The 19,456-nt window shown below is 54.5% G+C and overlaps 1 protein-coding gene across 3 annotated transcripts in view; it reads left to right on the top strand.

Moving 5' to 3' along the window:
• The window catches only part of Scube3 (signal peptide, CUB domain and EGF like domain containing 3), a 37,275-nt gene that overhangs the window by 3,045 nt on the left and 14,774 nt on the right, over positions 1-19,456 (top strand). For 2 of the 3 annotated variants that reach the window (XM_048347905.1, XM_048347907.1), the window contains exons 2-8: positions 9,111-9,233; positions 10,832-10,957; positions 13,262-13,396; positions 14,131-14,256; positions 14,447-14,563; positions 16,857-16,904; positions 18,819-18,935. In XM_048347905.1, the coding sequence (XP_048203862.1) occupies positions 9,111-9,233; positions 10,832-10,957; positions 13,262-13,396; positions 14,131-14,256; positions 14,447-14,563; positions 16,857-16,904; positions 18,819-18,935 (792 nt within the window). The remainder of the gene's footprint in view (positions 1-9,110; positions 9,234-10,831; positions 10,958-13,261; positions 13,397-14,130; positions 14,257-14,446; positions 14,564-16,856; positions 16,905-18,818; positions 18,936-19,456) is intronic. The other variant, XM_048347906.1, reaches the window with a different exon arrangement.

Raw genomic sequence — 19,456 nt, 5'->3', positions numbered from 1 at the left:
TTGTAGGCAGATGCCGCAGGAAGGATGGGGACTTTCAGGGCAACCTTGCAGACTTACAGTGTGGGCTTTGCAGAGGCAAAATACCCTTGGCAAAGATCTTTTTTTTTTTTTCTTTTTTGTCAGTCATGGGGCTTGAACTCTGGGCCTGGGTGCTGTCCCTGAGCTCTTCAGCTCAAGGCTAGGGCTCTACTACTTGAGCCACAGCACCACTTCTGGTTTTGGTGGTTAATTGGAGATAACAATCTCATAGACTTTCTAGCCCAGGCTGGCTTTGAACCATGATCCTCAGATCTCAGTCTGCTGAGTAGCTAGGATTAGAGGCATGAGCCACCAGCCCCTGGCCCTTAGCAAGTTGCTCTACCACTGGGGATGTTTATGTTGTTGGCCTTTTTTTTTTTTTTGTATTAGGAATTGTCACACTGGGAAAGCCTAAGTAATATGGAATGGGAGAGAGGGTAGAGACAAGGACGTGAGCCCTAGGTGTAAGAGAGAGAGAGAGAGAGAGAGTCCGTGTGTCCATGATCACCCACTTAGGACATAGCTGGGCCGCTGGCTCTGCTGTAACGCAGCCATAAGTGACATGAATGCTGAGTGTGTATGAGTGGGCGTGTCGGTGAGTGGGGCTGGATGGGGAGGGAGTGAGCTTGAGGGTACATGGTTTTGAGTGTTTTTCAAGTGCCTGTCTGTGTATCTTAAAGTAGACAGACTGGATAACCAAGATAATTGTTAACTTAAAAGCATTAATTTGCTTCGCTGTTTTTTTTTTTTTTGAAGGTGGGGGCAGCAGTGGTTCAAGAGACTTAATCCTGGCTGGGGGGCTCAGGTTACAGCTGAATGAAAAAGTCTCCTGGCCTCCCGGGGGAACGCTGCCTGCCTCAGGGCAGACGCTAGGGGAGCAGGCTTGGCCCTTTTCCTTTTACCTGGTCGTTTTCTCTCCTCATTAGGGATAGAGTTGTGCTCCAGTCATCTATTTACCGTTTCCAAGTAACACCATTCCTGGGGCTGAGCTTGTACATATGGAAGCAAACAGTGTCTCTCTGTCTCGGCCCGTCTCTCCGGGTCTCTGTCTGGGTGTATGTGTGTGTGTCTCTCCCCCACCCCTCTTCCTCTTTAATGTGGCTGTTTCCTCCCCTCCCGCCCTCCCTGGGCTCCTGTGGCCAGCTCTTTACAGTGCGGGGGACTGTTCCTCCTAGCCCCTCCCTCCAAAATATGAAATGAAAACCATAACCGTGGCAGCAGGCAAGGGTGGCTCTATGGGTAGCCGGCTATAGCCTGTGTCCCATTCAGGCCATACCGGGGAGGAGAGAGAGAGAGAGAGACAGACAGACAGACAGACAGACAGACAAGGGGAGGCACACCCCACTCTTAGTTCCCGATCTTTAATCAGTTCCCCCCCTAAGCCCATCCCTACCTTCTTTTTTTTTTTTTTCCAGAAGGGTGGAGGGAGGAGGGGGGACTACTGAGAAATTCCTCAGGAATCCCTTTGACCTCTTCTTCTCTGGGTGACTGGCTCAGGTGGGGAGGGGGGTTAAGAAAGCCTGGGGCCATGAATGCAGAAACTTTCCCACCCTCACCTCTCACCCTCTTAAGTGTATCCGGGTGGGGTGAGAGGGAGGGTCTGGAAGACTGGGAGGCCCCACTCAGCTACAGGTAGAGCTAGGGGAAAGTCACCGGTAAGCCGCAGACTTGTTTTCTAGAACCTTTTGGAATCCGAGAGCATGGGAACTGGTTTGAAACATGACATGAGCAGCCAGGACCTGTTGTAAAAGGAGCTGGGCTGGGTGTGAGTTTGGGAATGTGAGGTGTGCATGTGCGTGACTCAGGGTGTGTGTGTGTGTGTGTGTGTGTGTGTGTGTGTGTACGCCTGTGCTTGTACAGTGCTCTGGTGAGAGGAAAAAGGAAGTCGGGCAATGTGCGTTTTGTTTTCCTTGGAGGAGTAGAGAAGTGGAATGGTTTGGTCCAGTGCCTTACAGTGAGGATGGGGGATGGGAATGGATGGCTTTGACCCTCTGGAAAAGATGGAGGTGGAGGAGTTCGCTGCCTGATCCCACCCCAGCCCCTGCCCCCAGCTCCCGTGTCCCAGTGTGGGCCTCCTTTGCCATCCCATGCCACTAGCACATGACCACTTACTTATAAGAAAGAGTCCCTGTCGGGGCTGGAAACTGCAGGGCTGCTGGTTGGCTGCCACCGCTTGCAAGAGGCCCAGACCTGGGGACAGCGTGGCCAGCAGTCTGGGAGCGGGAGGCCTGCTGGCCTTGGGGAGAAGGGAAAAAAGTCCATCAGGGGTCCCTGGGGGGGTGGCTAGCTGTTCACCTGAGCGAAGGGGGGGGATGAGACTCCTTCTCTGTCTGAAGACTAGCTGAACGCCTCCTCCCAGGCCTGCACCCTGCCAGCCTCCGGTGGTGCCGGGGAGCCAAGGACCATGATGCCAGGGGCTTGGACAAATACAAAGTCTGAGCATGGAGGCCCCTGAGGAAATCATTGAAATTCTCTTCCTCACTTGCAAAACCAGTAGGGCTCCCCCCCCCCTTCCTGCTGGTGAGCCCCAGTCCTGTAGCCACTCCTGTAGCCACTGCCGGGCCCCCTCCTGCCCAGCCCTGCTCCACTTCTTCCTGCCTGGGTTTATGGCACCTGGTTACTTTTCTTCTTCCCAGGGGTCCCAAGTACCTGATCGTTAGTTCTGTGCCCTTACCTGGGCATGGACCTGGAAAAAGCCGCAGGGGAGCCTGGGGTGCTCGTCTCTGTGAGTGAGTTGGGAGTTGGGAGTTGAACTGCCCGGTTGTGGCCCCACAGTTCTGTCTCCTTGCTCCTGGCCTGGCGCTTTGTGAGCCCGCTCTACCGCACCCTCTCCCATCTCCCATCGGGGCTCTGCTTCCGGGTAGAAATTGGTTGGTTTGGCTTGCTTGCTGCACAGGCAGGATGATGACACCCGAACTAGGGCACCGGGGCCCTTGGCTCACCTATGGTTTTCCCTGTGGCTGGAATCCATAGCCCTAGAGAGCTGTGGGGTTTGGATTTCAAGCCCTGTGCCAGGAGCTGGCCAGGACTGGCCACTGCCCATGATGAGCTGATGGAGGGACCTGGGCCAGGGCCGAAGAGTGATGCAGGATGAAGACACAGACTTAAGGAATGCCTGGTTAAGGGTGGAGTGTGAGGGTATGTGGGCACGGGGGGGGGGGGGGAGGGGGGGAGAGCTAGAAGGCGGGGCACTTAAAGGGTTTACAGAGAGGACGTCTTTACAAGTTTCTAATTATATTTATTTGGAGCTTTCCTCTGGCGGTTTGAAGCTGTTAACAGCAGGAACCGGTGTCCCTTGTGTTTGTTTTTGTTTCTAACCAGCTGCTCTGCTCTAGCGTAGCAAATCCAAGGGCGAGCGACACCTGCCCACCACCACACCATCCATCCCTTCCTGCTTGCAACCGTGCATGTCCGACTCCCTGCCCGGTCCTGAACCCCACTTCCCTCTTCCGATGCCCAGATGTTCTGTTGGGAGCTGACCTCCTATGGGGATCACTTAACTCTCAGCACCTTTCCACCCCATGGCGGTGCATTGACTGCACAGTCAACTAAAGTCGTGTTGAGGCCAGGGAGGCAGAAAAGTGATGAATGAAGGCTCGACTGCCTTCCTAGGGTGATTCTAGGAGATCATGGGTAATGTAGTCAGAAGACCCGGGTCTGGGCTTCACGCCGGCGATTAGCTCTTTCCTGAGATACCCTCTCTGGGCTTCAGTGTCCACATCTGTGTAAGAAGTGACGCCTACCCCCAGATGAGGACGGGAGAGCCTGAGATCCCATGACTCATTGTCACCTAAATCCCTGGCAGTGAATACTGACCTTTGAGTTTGAGTTCCTAACCCCCCACCCCCCTTCACACTTAGCTTCCTGGGACTGCCCTTCATGGGGAGCAGTTTCTGGGGTCACAGGAGAGCGGAGGAGCAAGCTTGGTCTCTGAGGTGACAAGCATAGAGAAAGGATGCTGGACGTACAGTTGCCAGCCACCTACCCACCCATCCGCTTAGCAAATACTTCCAGAGTGCCTTTGATGGGTTATCTGTCTCGTTCACTGCTGTGCCCAGCACTGGCACAATACGTGGCACCTTATAGGTGCTCAGTAGTATTTGTGTGAGTGGCTGGGTGAGCGTGCAGCATGGGTTTCAGAAAGTCAGAAGCTGAAGGAGCGAAGGAGCTTACGGCATTGAGTTCAGCATGACACAGGCATCCAATAGGATCCCGGGGAGAGTAACGGAGAGGACTGACAGCCTATGACATTTTCAGAGCACTTACTGTACGCCTGCCCTGACGAGCTGAGCACTTGGGTATGAACTCTCTATGCTCGTGGCAGCCCCGCAGTGGTAGTGCTGTGACTTGGGTTCCAATTTAGCGGGGAGAGGACCTAAGCGCCAGTCTAGCCCAGGACAGCACGGACTTGGGCTAGGCTGCTGTTTGAACCGATATCGTCACTGCAGCACCTTTACACCATTCTGTCACGTTGCTAGCCCCAGATTTCTTCCCAGTTGGGGCAGGTAGATCATCCACATTCCCTGTGTTGGGGGGAAGGAAGACAGACAGCAGCCTCCCCTCGGAGGTCCCCTGGTAGTGTGGCTGAGGGGGCCTAGAGACGTTTTCAGGCCCTCCCAGGCTTCCCCGGGCTGAGACCATCAGTTGAAGCCAGTCCACGTCTAGCAGCACCGACCCATTTGCTGGCTAGAGAAGGGTTGTGCGCTGAGAGGCTGGGCGGAGCGCTGAGCCGAGGCTGCCCGTGCGTGCCGTGTTGTGGGGAGCAGCCGGGAGAGGACAAATTCCGGCTTGGCTTGGCGGTGGAGAGAGGGAGCGCTGGGAGAACGAGCTGGCAACGCGGAGAGATGTTGGGGATAATTTAGGGTCTTGTTTCACAGCTCTCTGCCTTAGGCCTGTTTTGCTTCAAAAGCTTTCAGCCAAACAGTTGAAAGGTCCCTCTTCAGTGAGGAAAGTGGAGCCCATTACAGAAGAAAGCTTCAAAGCATTCGCAGAGCAGCTCAGCAGGAGTTGCAAATAAGTGGAAGCAACTGAGTTAGCCAGGATCAGGAACTTGCCAGAAACGGTTCACTGGGAAAGCTTTGGGGATGATAAATGTGTGTGTGTGGGGGGGGGGGAGTTAGGGGATGGGGGTATGTGCTAGTACTGGGGTTTGAACTCAGGCCCTGACTGTCCCTTACTTTTTTACTTAAGGCTGGTGCTCTACCACTTGAGCCACAGGTCTACTTGGCTTTCTGCTGGTTAGTTGGAGATGGAAGTCTCACAGACTTTGCTGTCTGGGCTGGCTTTGAATGGTGACCCTCAGATCTCAGCCTCCTGAGTGGCGAGGGGTGCAGGCGTGAGCCACCAGCACCTGGCTAGGAAGACAGTTTTGAGCCAGACTTTGGAGAGTGGCTGGAAGGAGAGGGGAGAGAGAGAGAGAGAGAGAGTGTGTGTGTGTGTGTGTGTGTGTGTGTGTGTGTGTGTGAGAGGCAGCCACGGCAGAGGGGCTTCCATAGGCATCTCCGTGTCTCTGGGCCTCGCGAGGGCATTCCTTTGCTTGGAACTAGAACAGGGCTGTCCCGCAGGACATGTTGCAGATTGTCCTGTCCGCTGAGGTAGTCACTTGCCACGGGTGTCTGCCGAGCATTCGGCCGGTGGCTGGTGTGAACCGAGGAGCTGAATTTTAAGTTCAGTTTAAATAGCCCCCTGTGGCTGGTGGCGACTGTGGTGGATGGCCCCATTCTCCAGTGGTTTCATAGTTACCATCCCAGGCTTCCTGCCTCGGGACCTCCTGTCCCATGCCTGTCTCCTTTGTTAGGCACTTGATACAAGTTCATCTCGGCTGCTCGCACCTCTTAGAGAGCGCTAACTTCATCCTCATTTTAAAGGAGAAGAGCTGGGCGTGGAGACCTAGGAGTGGAATTGGGCTAATATTATGAAAGCACAGGTGGAGGATCAACGCCTGAGGCCCTAGGCAGAAGCATAAATTCCTATCTGGGAAGTAACAGTAACGAATGCAAAAGAGGGGCGTGGCTCGTTATGGAGCACCTGCCTAGCCAACACAAGGCCCCAAGATCAAACACTACATAAGTAAAAATTAAAAGGGAAGGGGAGGAGATTAAAACATAAGAAAGGCCTCCCTAGAGAGTGGTAAAGCTGGAGTTTTATCTGGGAATGGGATTTTAATCAGTACAATTTCATAGTAAAGAATAGCCAGTTTAAGCCAGGCGCTGAAGCTCGTAACCTGTCATCCTAGTTACTTAGGAGGCTGAGATCTGAGGATCGCGGTTCAAAGCCAGCCAAGGCAGGAAAGTCTGTGAGACTCTTATCTCCAATAAACTACTTAGAAAAAACCAGAAGTGGCGATGTGGCTTAAGTGGTAGAGTGCTAGCCTTGAGCACAGAGGGGCTCAGGAACAGCGCCCAGGCCCTGAGTTAAAACCTCACGATTGGAAAAAAAAAAAAAAGTCAAATACCTAGCCAGGCAAGGTCCAGTGTTCAGGCCCTAGTACTACCACATGTACATACCCACACCCAAGTATATATGTATGCACATACATATATATATGCATATATATATACATACACACATGCACACACATCATGTGTATGCATGTATGTATTTAGTACCTTGAGGATCTGGATTTATTCAGTCCAGGATAAGGCCTGGGAATCTACATTTTAAGAAAGCCTGGCCTCACTTGGAAGCCAGAGAGAGTATCTTGGTTTCTGAGCCTGTGTCCTTTATGAGCAGGATGCTACCTACAGGTCCTTGGTTTCCCCCTTCACTTGTAGAAGCAGGTCTTCCTCACACCTTCCCTATCCGCACACTCTTAACCCTGGCTGCACAGTAGAGTTACCTGGAAGCTGCAGGGAAATGCCGAACACAGCGCTGGGCTCCAGTCCAGGGTGGCTGGCCAGAACATGGGGTTGCGGGCATCGGTGGCAGACACCACATCCTCACTCCTGTTAACTTGTCTCTCCTTTTGGCTGGGCAGAGTCACCTGAGGGCCTCCACAGCCCCCCCCCCCCAGTACAATAATGCCTCTCATGCCTCCATTTCAAGTGAGCAAAGCATTCTTCCTTATTTACTTCGGCTTCACAGGAACCATAGTTTTGCCCTAGAGGTCACAATCTTTGGCTAAAAAGACTCTTCCCTTGGTCCTTTTTTTTTAACTAGCCTCACCCTCATGCCAGGTCTGAAGTGGCCTTTTCCTTCCGTGTAGCTCTGGGTCCCGCCTTGTTGGAGCACTTGGCATTTGCTCAGGGGAGCTGAGGTGATGGGAGGGCTGGGCTTGCATGCTCCCTTGGAGCAAAGTAGGGCCGTGCTTAGTAAGGTGGACTTCAGGTTGCTGGTGCTCACCCCTGCAAACTCCTGGTCCCCACTGCAGCTGTTGGCAGCTCAGAGATCAAGGAGAATGGGATAGAACTTTATTCCTACATGTTAAATTGAAACCCCTTTATACAGTGATGATGGTAATAATAAAAAAGAACTTTGGTCCTCTAAAACTTCTTGGTGCCGGGGGTGGCAAATAAGGAGCAGGCTTCATTTTCTTGTTTATTTTTCTTCTTCTAAAACAATTTTACTAGGTAGTTCAGGCTGACCTCAAGACTTGAGATCCTCCCACCTCAGATTCCTGGGTGCTGGGCGTACAGACATTTGCCATCATGCTCTATAGCAGCAGGCCTGTTCTGCAGCAGAATTGTGAGGCAGACTAGGAGTCCACAGATGCCAGTCTCCCTGTCTTCATCCTTTAATTACTAGTGATCACTGGACACTGCCACCTTCCACAGGTCACTGACCCATGCCTTTGCTTGCTCCCTTCCTTCCTTCTTTCCTTCCTTCCTTCCTTCCTTCCTTCCTTCCTTCCTTCCTTCCTTCCTTCCTTCTTTTCCTCCCTCCCTCCCTCCCTCCCTCCCTCCCTCCCTCCCTCCCTCCCTCCCTCCCTCCCTCCCTCCCTTCCTTCCTTCCTTCCTTCCTTCCTTCCTTCCTTCCTTCCTTCCTTCCTTCTTCCTTTGTTGTTGTTGGTGGTCATGGGACTTAAACTCAGGGCCTGGGCACTATCCCTGAGCCATTTTGCTCAAGGCTAGCGCTCTGTCACTTTGAGCCACAGCTCCACTTCCAATTTTTGAATGGTTAAGTGGAGATAAGAGTCTCATGGGGGGGGGGGGCTGGGGATATGGCCTAGTGGCAAGAGTGCTTGCCTTGTATACATGAGGCCCTGGGTTCGATTCCCCAGCACCACATATACAGAAAACGGCCAGAAGTGGCGCTGTGGCTCAAGTGGCAGAGTGCTAGCCTTGAGCAAGAAGAAGCCAGGGCCAGTGCTCAGGCCCTGAGTTCAAAGCCCAGGACTGGCCAAAAAATAAAAAAGTCTCATAGGGGGTTGAGAATATGGTCTAGTGGCAGAGTGTTTGCCTTGTATGCATGAAGCCATGGGTTCAGTTCCTCAGCACCATATATATAGAAAAAGCCAGAAGTGGCGCTGTAGCTTAAGAGTGCTAGCCTGGGGCAAAAAGAAGCCAGGGACAGTGTTCAGGTCCTGAGTTCAGCTCCAGGACTGGCAAAAAAAAAGTCTCACAGGGACTTTTCTGCCAGAGCTGGCTTCATACTGTGATCCTCAGATCTCAGCCTCCTGAGTAGCTAGGATTACAGGGGTGAGAAACCTGTGCCTGGTCCCACTCTCTAAGTCTACTCCTAAGAAAGCTAAGCCAATTCACACTAGGTTGATTGTTTCTAATCACAGAAAGCATGCTAGCCAGTCCCCAAGGGTTTTGTTTGTTTTGAAATGGGGGGGGGGAGGGGAGTGTTCCCAATGACAGTTTGGTTGTCACTTGGGATTAGGCATGTTTGAGGACAGTAGGGGTCCTTTCTGAATTCCTGAAATTACATTCTGCTCTTGGGGAACTCCAAGGGCCGGGAGCGGAGGCTGCTCTGCTCAGAGAAGAGAGGATATTGCCCTTGGGAAGCCCACCTTCCATCTCCTCCACCCCACCCCGTGAGGACTGGGGAGGACGTGGCCCAAGGGGCAGAGCGCTAAAGCCCTGCGTTCAAGTCCCCAGCATGGGGAGCGGGTTGCGGGAGATTCATGTAGCCCATTCTGCCTCTGTCAGATGTGGATGAGTGTGTGGAGGGGACTGACCACTGCCACATTGATGCCATCTGCCAGAACACCCCGCGGTCCTACAAGTGCATCTGCAAGTCGGGCTACACCGGTGACGGCAAGCACTGCAAAGGTGAGGCGGAGAGGTGGGCGGGGGCCGAGCAGGAGGCGCCAGTGCCCGACCCTAAAGCCTGTAGCCCCCTTTGGTCAAGGGTGTGGGGAGGGAAGGGGTTTCATTTTCCCCTAGAAGGCACCGAGTTCTAATTCGCACCAGAGCAAATCCACAGTTGGGGTGCTGGTGGAATAGTGCATAGCCACACCGTGGGCTGGGGTGGGCTGAACCCTTTACCATTAGATGGGAACGGACAGTGTGCCCAAGGGGAAATGCACACCACACACACACACACACACACACACACACACACACACACACACACACACATGCCCTTCTTCCCCTTATCATTAAAGCAGTGCACATTAAAGTAGCCTTGGGATATTATTTTAAAATTATGGAGTATAGATGGGACACCTACAAATTCCTGCTGGCATTGTAAATTGAAAAGTACTGGTGTTGCTTGGGATTTGGGGAGAGAGGGGAATTGGCTCCAAGAAGTTATCAAAATTAGAGAATACCTAAGTCCCTGATACAAAATGGCATTGTTATTTTCATATGACCTACCTAATTCTCCATAGACTTTAAATCATCTCTAGATTACTTAACAATACCTAGGCTATGGAGATAGCTGGCACACTGTAGTGATTAGGGAATAATGACCAAAAAATCTGTACATAATCAGTGGAGGGCTGGGAATATGGCCTAGTGGCAAGAGAGCTTGCCTCATATACACAAGGCCCTGGGTTTGATTCCCCAGTACCACATATGTGGAGAATGGCCAGAAGTGGCGCTGTGGCTCAAGTGGCAGAGTGCTAGCCTTGAGCAAAAAGAAGCCAGGGACAGTGCTCAGGCCCTGAGTTCAAGGCCCAGGACTGGCAAAAAAAAAAAAGTCTCATGGGAATTTTGGGCTGGGAATGTGGCCTAGTGGTAGAGTGCTCGCCTCATATACATGAAGCCCTGGGTTCAATTCCTCAGCACCACATATATAGAAAAGGCCAGAAGTGGCGCTGTGAAGTGGCAGAGTTCTAGCCTTGAGCAGAAAGAAGCCAGGGACAATGCTCAGGCCCTGAGTTCAAGCTCCAGGACTGGCAAAAAAAAAAAAAATAAATCAGTGGAGACATAATCTCTTTTCTTTGAATATTTTTGACCCATGCTTGTCAACTTGTAGCTATGGAAACCATGGATACAGACAGCTGACCTGAAGGGAACCTTAACAGGGGTGTTACCTTTTGGCCCTGGGATTTCATTTTACCCTTGGGGACTTATTCAAAGGAAACTGAGCCAGGCACCAGTGGTTCACACCTATAATCTTAGCTACACAGGAGGCTGAGATCTGAGGATCATGGTTTGAAGCCAGCCCAAGCAGGAACAGTTAGTGAGACTCTTATTGCCAGTTAATCACCAAAAAGCCGGAATGGAGCTGTGGCTCAAGTGGTAGAGCACTAACTTTGAGCCAGAAATCCACAGAAAAATGATTTATGGGCTATGAATGTAACTGCATGTGCGCACGCACACACACACACACATTTTTACAAAGCAACCACAAGGCCAAGCCCATGGCCAAAAGTGGGGGTACACTGGCGGGCTTAGCGGTCTCCACTTCTCTTTGCACACAGATGTGGATGAGTGTGAGCGCGAGGACAATGCAGGCTGTGTGCATGACTGCGTCAACATCCCCGGCAATTACCGCTGCACCTGCTACGACGGGTTCCACCTGGCGCATGACGGACACAACTGCCTAGGTGAGCGAGGGGCCGGGGCCGTTGAGCAGGTATCTCGTTGGGAAGGAACTGGCTGCTCCCAGCATTTCCCAGACAGGAAGGAGAACTGTTCAGAAGGGATCGCGTTCCTCCGAGGGAACAAGGCCGGTCTCCTCTTTGGGACTGGCCGATGAGGACACCCCTGCATCTGGATCAAGACACCAGGAGAGACGCTGCCAAGAAAGTACCCTGGGGCGAGGGCCAGGAAATGGGAAGAGTAGGTTTGGCCTCTGAGGGGGTGAAGCGGGGTGGGAAGCCACCTTGGTTCCAGAGAGATCTGGATTCTGCCACTTACTGCTTGTGCAGCCTGAGCGAGTGAGCTGGTCCTTAGGACGCCCAGCTTCTCTGACTCTGAAGTGGGCGTGGCAATAACCCGCGCAATGGCTGATGGGTAGAGCATCACGAGAGGAGATGTCAAGAGCCCTGTAAAATGCTCAGCCTCTGACAGGTGTGGTAAACAGAAATGGAAAGGATAAGGCTCTGTGGACGGCTTGCCTGGCTTGCAGGCTGGTTTTCTCCCAGCCCTTCCTGCACTCTCCCCCCTGCTCCGCCCTCCTGCGGCTTCCGGCTGGCCTGATCTCCTGTGTGGTGGCAGCTGGATCTGACATGGCATCTCTAGGGCACTGAGCTCACTCACCTTTGGTCTCTGTCATTTTGGAAGGTTACTGCGATCAATTAAACTCTTCCCCAAGCGTCATATCTGGAGCCCTTAGCAGAAAAGAGTTTTGAGAGTTGAACCCTTTTTTAAACTCTCTCTCTGGTGGCCAAACAGAAATGAAGCATAGAACAGAAAATGAAGAGAAGCCGGAAGCAGAGATGCCCCAAATCAGCCTGGGCCCCACCGACCTCACTGAAGCTAGAGATAACTCGAGTCCCTCCTGGTCCCTTCCCCACGTGGCCATCTCCCCTGCTACCTCAGCCTCTCCCCTCTCTTTCACCCCAAGGGGACTGTTGTAAGACACTTTCAGGAAGAGAAGCCGGGTCCATTGGAATAGGGCAGGGAGTTCGCGCAGAACCGTGCGCGTCAGCATTGAGTTCTTTGCTTTCCTTTGACCTTTGGAAGCCCCGGATTTCTCATCAGGTCTCGTGTTTTCAAGAAAAGCAGCAAGAGGGAAAGAGTAGGGATCGGTATGGAAAGGACCAGGTCAAAGGTCTATCTCGACCACCTTGAGGAAGTCGTGTATGCCGCAGGCCTCCATTTTCCCATGGAGAACTGGAGGGAAGAACGTGGCTAGAATAACATAGCCACAAGGTTGGAACAGAAGAAGGAAAAATAGAATGTGGGGTGAGATAGGAGCAGGGATAGAGAGAGGGGTGGGGTGTAGCGAGGGATAGCTAGGACCGCCAGCTGGACCGGAGTCCCTCTGTCTTTGGCCGGAAGCGGAAGCCAGGGTGCTAGGCTTCAGCAAGGATGACGGGAAGGTAGGGTTGATGAGGCCCTCGGAGCCAGGTTCTCACTGCTCCTTGGGTCAAGGCAAATCGAGAGGAGCTGTGGATGTGGGAGGGAAGCAGCTGGCATGGAGACAGAGCCAAGGTGTGGACATTGGAGCCCCAGGATGAGCGTGGCTCTGGGACGTGAGAAAGGGTGATTTCTGGGGGTGAAGGTCCACTCTTCACCCTCGGCCGTCTACAGTGTGGCCTGGCAGCTTCCTCCCCGTCTCTGTCTGTCTGTCCAAACGGCCAGACTTTGTATTGTTAAACCAAAAATAGGAGGAAAGCTAAGCAATACGGCAGTAAGCCAAGGCACGGGGAGGAAGGGAAAGGCAGGGCTGGGGCCTGTCCACAGAAATGGTCCCTGACCCAAGAGGAGACAGCCCGGAGCAGGGCTCAGCCGCCATCCTCCAACCCCAGTACCATGGCCACAACTCTGATGACAGAGCCATTTCCTGGCTGCCCATTGGAATCAGCCCCCTGCCCCCAGCCCCTTACCTACCTCTCTGTGATAGATAATGACCCCAGTTGTCATCCACTGGCCCTGGTCCCTCCCCCATCGCTGCCCTCAGACCCTGTTTCCACGCTGAGGGCCACGGAGGCAAGTCGTCACCTAGAGGAGCCTCGATCCAATGTCTCCCAAGGCCCACTGCTCAGCCCCCAGCTCTGCCCTCTTCGTGCTCAGGGTTATTAGCGGACCACCGAGCGAGAACTGCCTCGCCAGTGGCAGGGTTTAGGTGAAGAGGGAGTTGAGTTTGCGACTGAACCCTGCCTGCATGGCTGACGTCTTGGCGGTATGCCCTGAGCCCTAGATTACACCCCCAAGGACCCACCAACCCCTTGTCTTGCACACAGACGTGGACGAGTGTGCTGAGGGCAATGGCGGCTGTCAGCAGAGTTGTGTCAACATGATGGGCAGCTACGAGTGCCACTGCCGGGAGGGCTTCTTCCTCAGCGACAACCAGCACACCTGCATCCAGCGGCCCGAAGGTCAGCCCGTCCCCCTTCCCGAGCTCGGCCGCCTCCTTCCTGTCCATCCCACAACCCCATCAGCCCTGAGGGCTCCCTGGACAGAGAAACATCTGGTGAAATTCCTTTGGGGCTGGGGCCGTATGGGATGGAGCTCCTTTTGGGTGTTCTCTGGTGCAGCCCTGACGTTCCCGCTTCTTTGAGGGGCTCCTCTCAAGCCTCCTCCGTGGCCAGGTCCAGGAGGCCAGGAGGAAGAGTGGGGTGTCTGTTTCTGTGGTTCAACACACTCCAGTGTGCTGCCCTAGTGTGTGGCCAGAACTACACAGTGGTCTGTGGCGTGCTAATTATATCCGTACCCATGACTTCTTCCTCACGGTGTGGGATCAGATGGCCGTTGCTCTTCCCCGTTTGGAGTGTAAGCCTTTTGAGAGAAGAGATCATGTCTTAGATGTTTCTAGATCTTTCCTTATTCCCAAGTTCCTAGCCCAGTGCCGGACAACTCTTAGACAGTGTGGGCTGTTGGAAAGACAGGGTAAGCAGGTTCTTTGCGGTGGCTCTTAGCAACTCCTGATACCATCGTACAGAATAGCCTGGCACCCTGCTCCCTGGCACCCAGCTCTCCGGGCCAGACAGGAGGCCTGGGATGGGCAGATGGGAAAAGACACGCCCTCCTCTGGGTGACCTCCCAGGCCCCCTCCTCGTGTGAATCCATCTAGGCACCCGGGGTACAAACAGCACCTGCTCTTCCCTTTTAGAAGGAATGAACTGCATGAACAAGAATCATGGCTGCGCCCACATTTGCCGTGAGACCCCCAAGGGGGGTATTGCCTGTGAATGCCGTCCTGGCTTTGAGCTCACCAAGAACCAACGGGACTGTAAATGTGAGACATTGTGTGTGTGTGGGGGGGGTGTGCATAAGGGGGAGGGGAGGGGCTTGTGCGGCATGGGGGTGGGGCTGGGAGGCAGTGGGGGGTGGGGGAGCTGTCTAGGAAAGAGGGCCTGTTTTGAGTTGTGGAGCCCTGTGATGCCCAGGAGAAGCGAGCTGACAGGCCTCCTGCCCCCTCTGTGCAGTGACCTGCAACTATGGTAATGGCGGCTGCCAGCACACGTGCGATGACACGGAGCAGGGCCCCCGTTGTGGCTGCCACGTCAAGTTTGTGCTCCATACCGATGGGAAGACGTGCATCGGTGGGTGAGGTCAGGGGAGCACTCGGGGCACCTGCGACGGGGTGGGGGTGCAGGCCCCGGGGAGCTGCGGGAAGTGGGGAGCACTCCGGTTGCCGGCCCCAGAGTGACTGGTGAGGGAATGGAGGCCCAGGCAGTACCAGCCCTAGAGGACCAACCCTGAGAGACGGAGGACGTACTTGACCTTCTTCCTCCGCCTGCCCTGGGAGCCTTACCATCCTCTTCCTCCCCGGAGGCCCGTTGCCATTCTAGGGCCTGGGAGTATAATGAGCAGAGGTGCTGGCTGGCCAGAGCTGAGGGAGACAAGGGAAAGGCGAGCTGGAGAAGTCAGCTGACGAGGCCTGACTGGAGGCCCTGCTGGAATGGTGGTGGGGCTGTCCCAGTCAGGACTGAGGACGGGCCCCAGGGCTCTTTCCTAGAACACCCAGCTCTGAACTGACGGGGGATGGGGGGGTGGGGGGCTAGCTCTAGGTGTCTTCTTCTCTTTTCTTTCCCTCCTCACTTCCCTGCTCCACCCCATTGCCTTCTCCCTTCACCTTCAACTCCCCCTGTAGCCCGCCCACTGCCTCGCCTACTCTAGCCTTCCATCCCTCAATTCCTGGGCCTTAACTCACATATCCCACTAGCTCCCCTCCATGAGCTCCTTCAAGTTAGTTCCCAATTCCCTCGTCTTTAGGCCTTTGGTGCTGAGGAGAGGCTGGATCTTTGGCTGGGGGTGAGGTTGGGATCTTGATCCAGGCAGGGGTACACTCGCTCTGTGGGCACAGGTGTACAAGGAGGGCCATCCATCTGGTGGGCTTCAACAGGCTGGGAGAAGAGAACAGTGGGCACAATCCTCTTGGAATTCCTGTGTGTCAGAGATGTGGCATTTGGCTTAAGAACCAACCCCCCCTCCCCCCCCCCCCCCCACACTTTAGAGATCCGTCACTTTCACTGAAGACACAAGGACAGGGGACAGATGGTATTCTTGCAAGGTCCCCTTAGGCACCTGCTACGTAGACACGCACACACCCTTCTCAAGTGCTTCTGTTATTGAGAAACTTCCTTCACACCTTCCCTCTCCACTCCTCAGAGACCTTAAAGCACGTTTAGATCTTCATGTTGTCTTCTCTGGGCTGGTCTGGTTGTTTTGGCTCCTTTCATTCTTATAGGTCTAATTCTGCTTTCAAGTTCCCACAACCCCCTGGACAATTCGATGTCCTCAGAGTCTCACCACCACCCTCCCCAAAAAAAATGCATGCAGCTGGAGTGGTAGTCAGGCCTCTAGTCCTAGCACTTGGGAGGCTAACGTAGGAGAATCGAGAGTTTGGAGTTTGAGGACAGCCTGGGCTACATAGAAAGACTTTGTCTTCCCTAATTAAAAAATTCTCTCCTGTAATAAAAAGCAAAGGAGTCAGACAGTGGTGGCTTGCGCCTGTAATCCTAGCTATTCAGGAGGCTGAGGTCTGAGGATCATGGTTGGAAAAGCCAGTCCAGGCGGGAAAGTCCATGAGACTTTTATCTACATGGTTTAAGTGGTAGAGTGCTAGCAAAAAAATAAGAGAGCTCAAGGACAGTGCCCAGGCCCTGAGTGTAAGCCCCAGGACCAGTACCAAGAAAAAGAAAGAGAGGAAGGAAGGAAACGAAACTACATGTGATCATTCCCAAAGAAAAGCTGTGTGTGTCCGGACAGAGCTCAAGGCCCATAGGTCAGAGGCTTGGATTCCTCTCTGGTTGCTTTCTGTTCAGACATGGATGGCTGCCTGTGAAAACACCCTAATTAAGCTTGACCTCTACTCTGAGACCCACTAGGCCCTCCGTGGCGAGTGAGGCTGCACGGGGACTTAGTGCTGTGTCCTTTCCTGCTTCTTCCTTGGCTCTGAGAGCATGCGGTTCACTTGCCCTACATCTGGTCTTCCTCACCAGCCTTGGTAGAAGAGCTCCATTGTCCAGGCCTAGGAGAATTCTCTCCTCATTAGCGGGGAGGAGGCTGAGCGGGGAGTGTCGTGAGTGGAAAAGCTGGCACCCTTTGAGATTTGGCTGTTCATAAGACTTGCCTTGCTGGCCAGCTTTGCCCTTGGCAGGTTGTGTGGTGTTGGGCCCACAGTTGCCTGTCTCTGAGATTCAGTTTCTCAGGTTTTCAGTCACCTGGCAGAAGCGTGGCTTCTCTAGGGACCCCAGGCAGGAATGGGAGTGCTGTGAGGGTCCCAGGGCTCCCCGTGCAGGGCCAGGGATGTGGGGCTGCAGGGTGGAGGAGGCCTCGGGGAGGAGAGGCACCTGCCCAGCATCTAAACAGCTTTTTTACAATGTCAAACAGGGGAAAGGCGGCTAGAGCAGCACACCCCCCCTCAGGCCGTTTCTAATGGTAAATATGTCTGCTCTCCCTCCGCTTGCTCTCACTGGCTTGCTAGGGGAAGGGCTAACCGCGGGGGCTCCCACTAACCGCATGCACGTTCGAGCCCAGCCCCACTGAGCCTGTCTGCCAGCAGAGCCGCCCCCCCCCCCCCCCCACTGGCAGCCTGAGCAGCACTGGGCCTATCCGGTGACAGGAAACTCACCGCCCTACCAGCTGGCCCGGGAGCCTTCGTGTTGTTCCTACCTTCCTCCTCTCCTGCTCCTTCCTCTTCTGCTCCCTCCTCATCGTACACCACCTTCTGATGCCCCGGGCTCTTCCTAGCCATCTTGTCCTACTTGATGCCACCACACAGACAAAGACCCGGCCAGCTCCCTCTTCCTCGCCACGCCCACTGTGCCCTTGAGACAAGGGTGATAGCATGGGACGCCAACCCCTCCCAGGGCCATCTTTCTTGGGTCCCTACGTGAATTCACCATCTCAGCATCGCCCACGGTTCTCCACCCCCCTCGCGGCTACCAGGGTGGCATTTGAGTTCAGGCAGACCCAGCGTGCGGCATCTAGTGACGGCCGGTCCACTCGAAGCAGGGTCCGCGGGTGGCTTTCCCGTCTGTGATCAGGAGCACCCAGGATGAGCTGCCTCACCCCGCGGCCCTGTCCAGCCTCAGCCCTGCTCTCCCTGCTCTCCAGGCTCTTACGTCAGGGAGAGTGGGCGGGGGGGGGGGGGGGGAGCTGAACTCGGGTTCCTTGTGGTCTTGACAACCTCTGGAGAGACTAAGGGGAGGAGGATGGGGAGAGCATGCGGCCTGGGACCCACAGTGCGAGGCACCGCTGTCCCCAATGGTGACGCTGTCCCCAGTGGTGATGGGGAGGGGGCGCTGAGAGTCCAGAACTTCTCAATCATTTCCTGTTTCTGGCAGCCGCTATCCTGGCCTCCCTTGGGAGGCCTTGGGGTGTCGAATGGGAGAATTCTAGGCGCCCCCATGATGGGGTCACAGTGCCCCCTTCCCCATGTCAGGGTCTTGCACTCTGTTGAAGTGGATGGTTTTTTTTTTTTTTTCCTTTCCTGGCTGCTGTTACACCTGCTTTTCTCTGGCTCTGAGTTCAGCAAGTAGGGAGAGGGGCATTCTGCATACTAAGGGAAACGCAGTAGCCAAGGGGGGAGTATCAGCAGAGACCTCGCTGACGTGAGCCGGTTTCATCTTGCTTTGGTCTTGCTCTTCCTACCTTTCCTGGTCTGGATTCTTCTCCTTTGGCCTCTCCCCTCCCCTGTGCATTTTCTCCCCATAGGAAGGGAACACAAGCAGGTAGCCAGCTTCTAACAGGAGGGCTGGGAGGAGCTCAGGGTGGACAGCCTAGTATTTGCCTTCTCCTCCAGGCTGGGAGGTCAGCCCCAGAGTGGGGATCTTTCTTAAGATAGCTGGACCAGAAGGCGAGGGGAGATGGAGAGATGAGCGTCCTTCAACTGTCTTAGCAATCTCCAAACTCCCTCTGCCCAACCCACCCACGGGAAGCGTGTCTCTCCATGACCCCAGCTATACGGGGAGAGCCGGCGGGACCAGGGAGGAGGACACCCCTGCCCATCCCCTCTGTTCCCTGGTGACCAGAAGCCCCTCCCTCAGCTCCCATGGCTCCCTGCTTCCCCCTCCCCCGCCCTCAGCACATTCCTGCCTGACAGCCCTGGCTTGTACCTGCCGCACTGCTGTCCACCTTGTTCCAATCAAGCAGGGGGCAGGGCAGCGGGCTGCTTGGCTGCACTGGGGTTGGGGGCTGGCGCGGGGGGGGGGGGGGCTTAGCTTCCTGCTGCTGCAGCAGCACAGGGTTGGCCGCAGCGCCCTTTCCTCGGGCTCCTGTGGCCTCCACTACTTGAGCCTCAGATTCTTCTAGAGCAACCCCCGTCCCACCCTCTACCTCTCTCCTCCACAGAGACCTGTGCTGTCAACAATGGAGGCTGCGACAGTAAGTGCCACGATGCAGCCACGGGCGTCCACTGTAGCTGCCCGGTGGGCTTCATGCTGCAGCCAGACAGGAAGACCTGCAAAGGTGAGGGCTGTGTGGGAACCCGAGCACAAACACCACTGCTCAGGGGCTAAAGCTGGCTCCAGAGATGGGGTCACTGGGCATGGAACCACACCTCCTCAACCCCCATAGAGAGACAAGACTAAGGGGGGGTCTCCTGTCTCCACCTCCCACCCTAGTTCATGGGGCCCAAAGGGGCCTTCTGCCCCTCCTCTCATTTCTCTTTCTCTACACTCCTTCCTAGCTCTCTGGGTGGAGGTGGAGGGCTGTTCCACCCTTCTTAGTTAATGAATATATCATGCATGTTAGTCCCACATGTGCCTGAAGGATACTTGAGCCCTGGAACCTTTTGTGTGTGTGTGTGTGTGTGTGAGGGGGTGGGGTCAGGCATGGGGTTTGAACTCAGGGCCTGGGCGCTGTCCCTGAACTTTTCTGCTCAAGGCTAGCGCTCTACCGCTTTGAGTCACAACTCTACTTCCAGTTTTCTGGTGGTTAATTGGAAATAAGAGTTCCATGGATTTTCCTGCCCAGGCTGGCTTCAAACC

This window comes from Perognathus longimembris, chromosome 6, assembly GCF_023159225.1.
Source record: "Perognathus longimembris pacificus isolate PPM17 chromosome 6, ASM2315922v1, whole genome shotgun sequence".
Lineage (NCBI taxonomy): Eukaryota > Metazoa > Chordata > Mammalia > Rodentia > Heteromyidae > Perognathus > Perognathus longimembris.
This window is presented reverse-complemented; position numbering and strand designations above follow the sequence as displayed.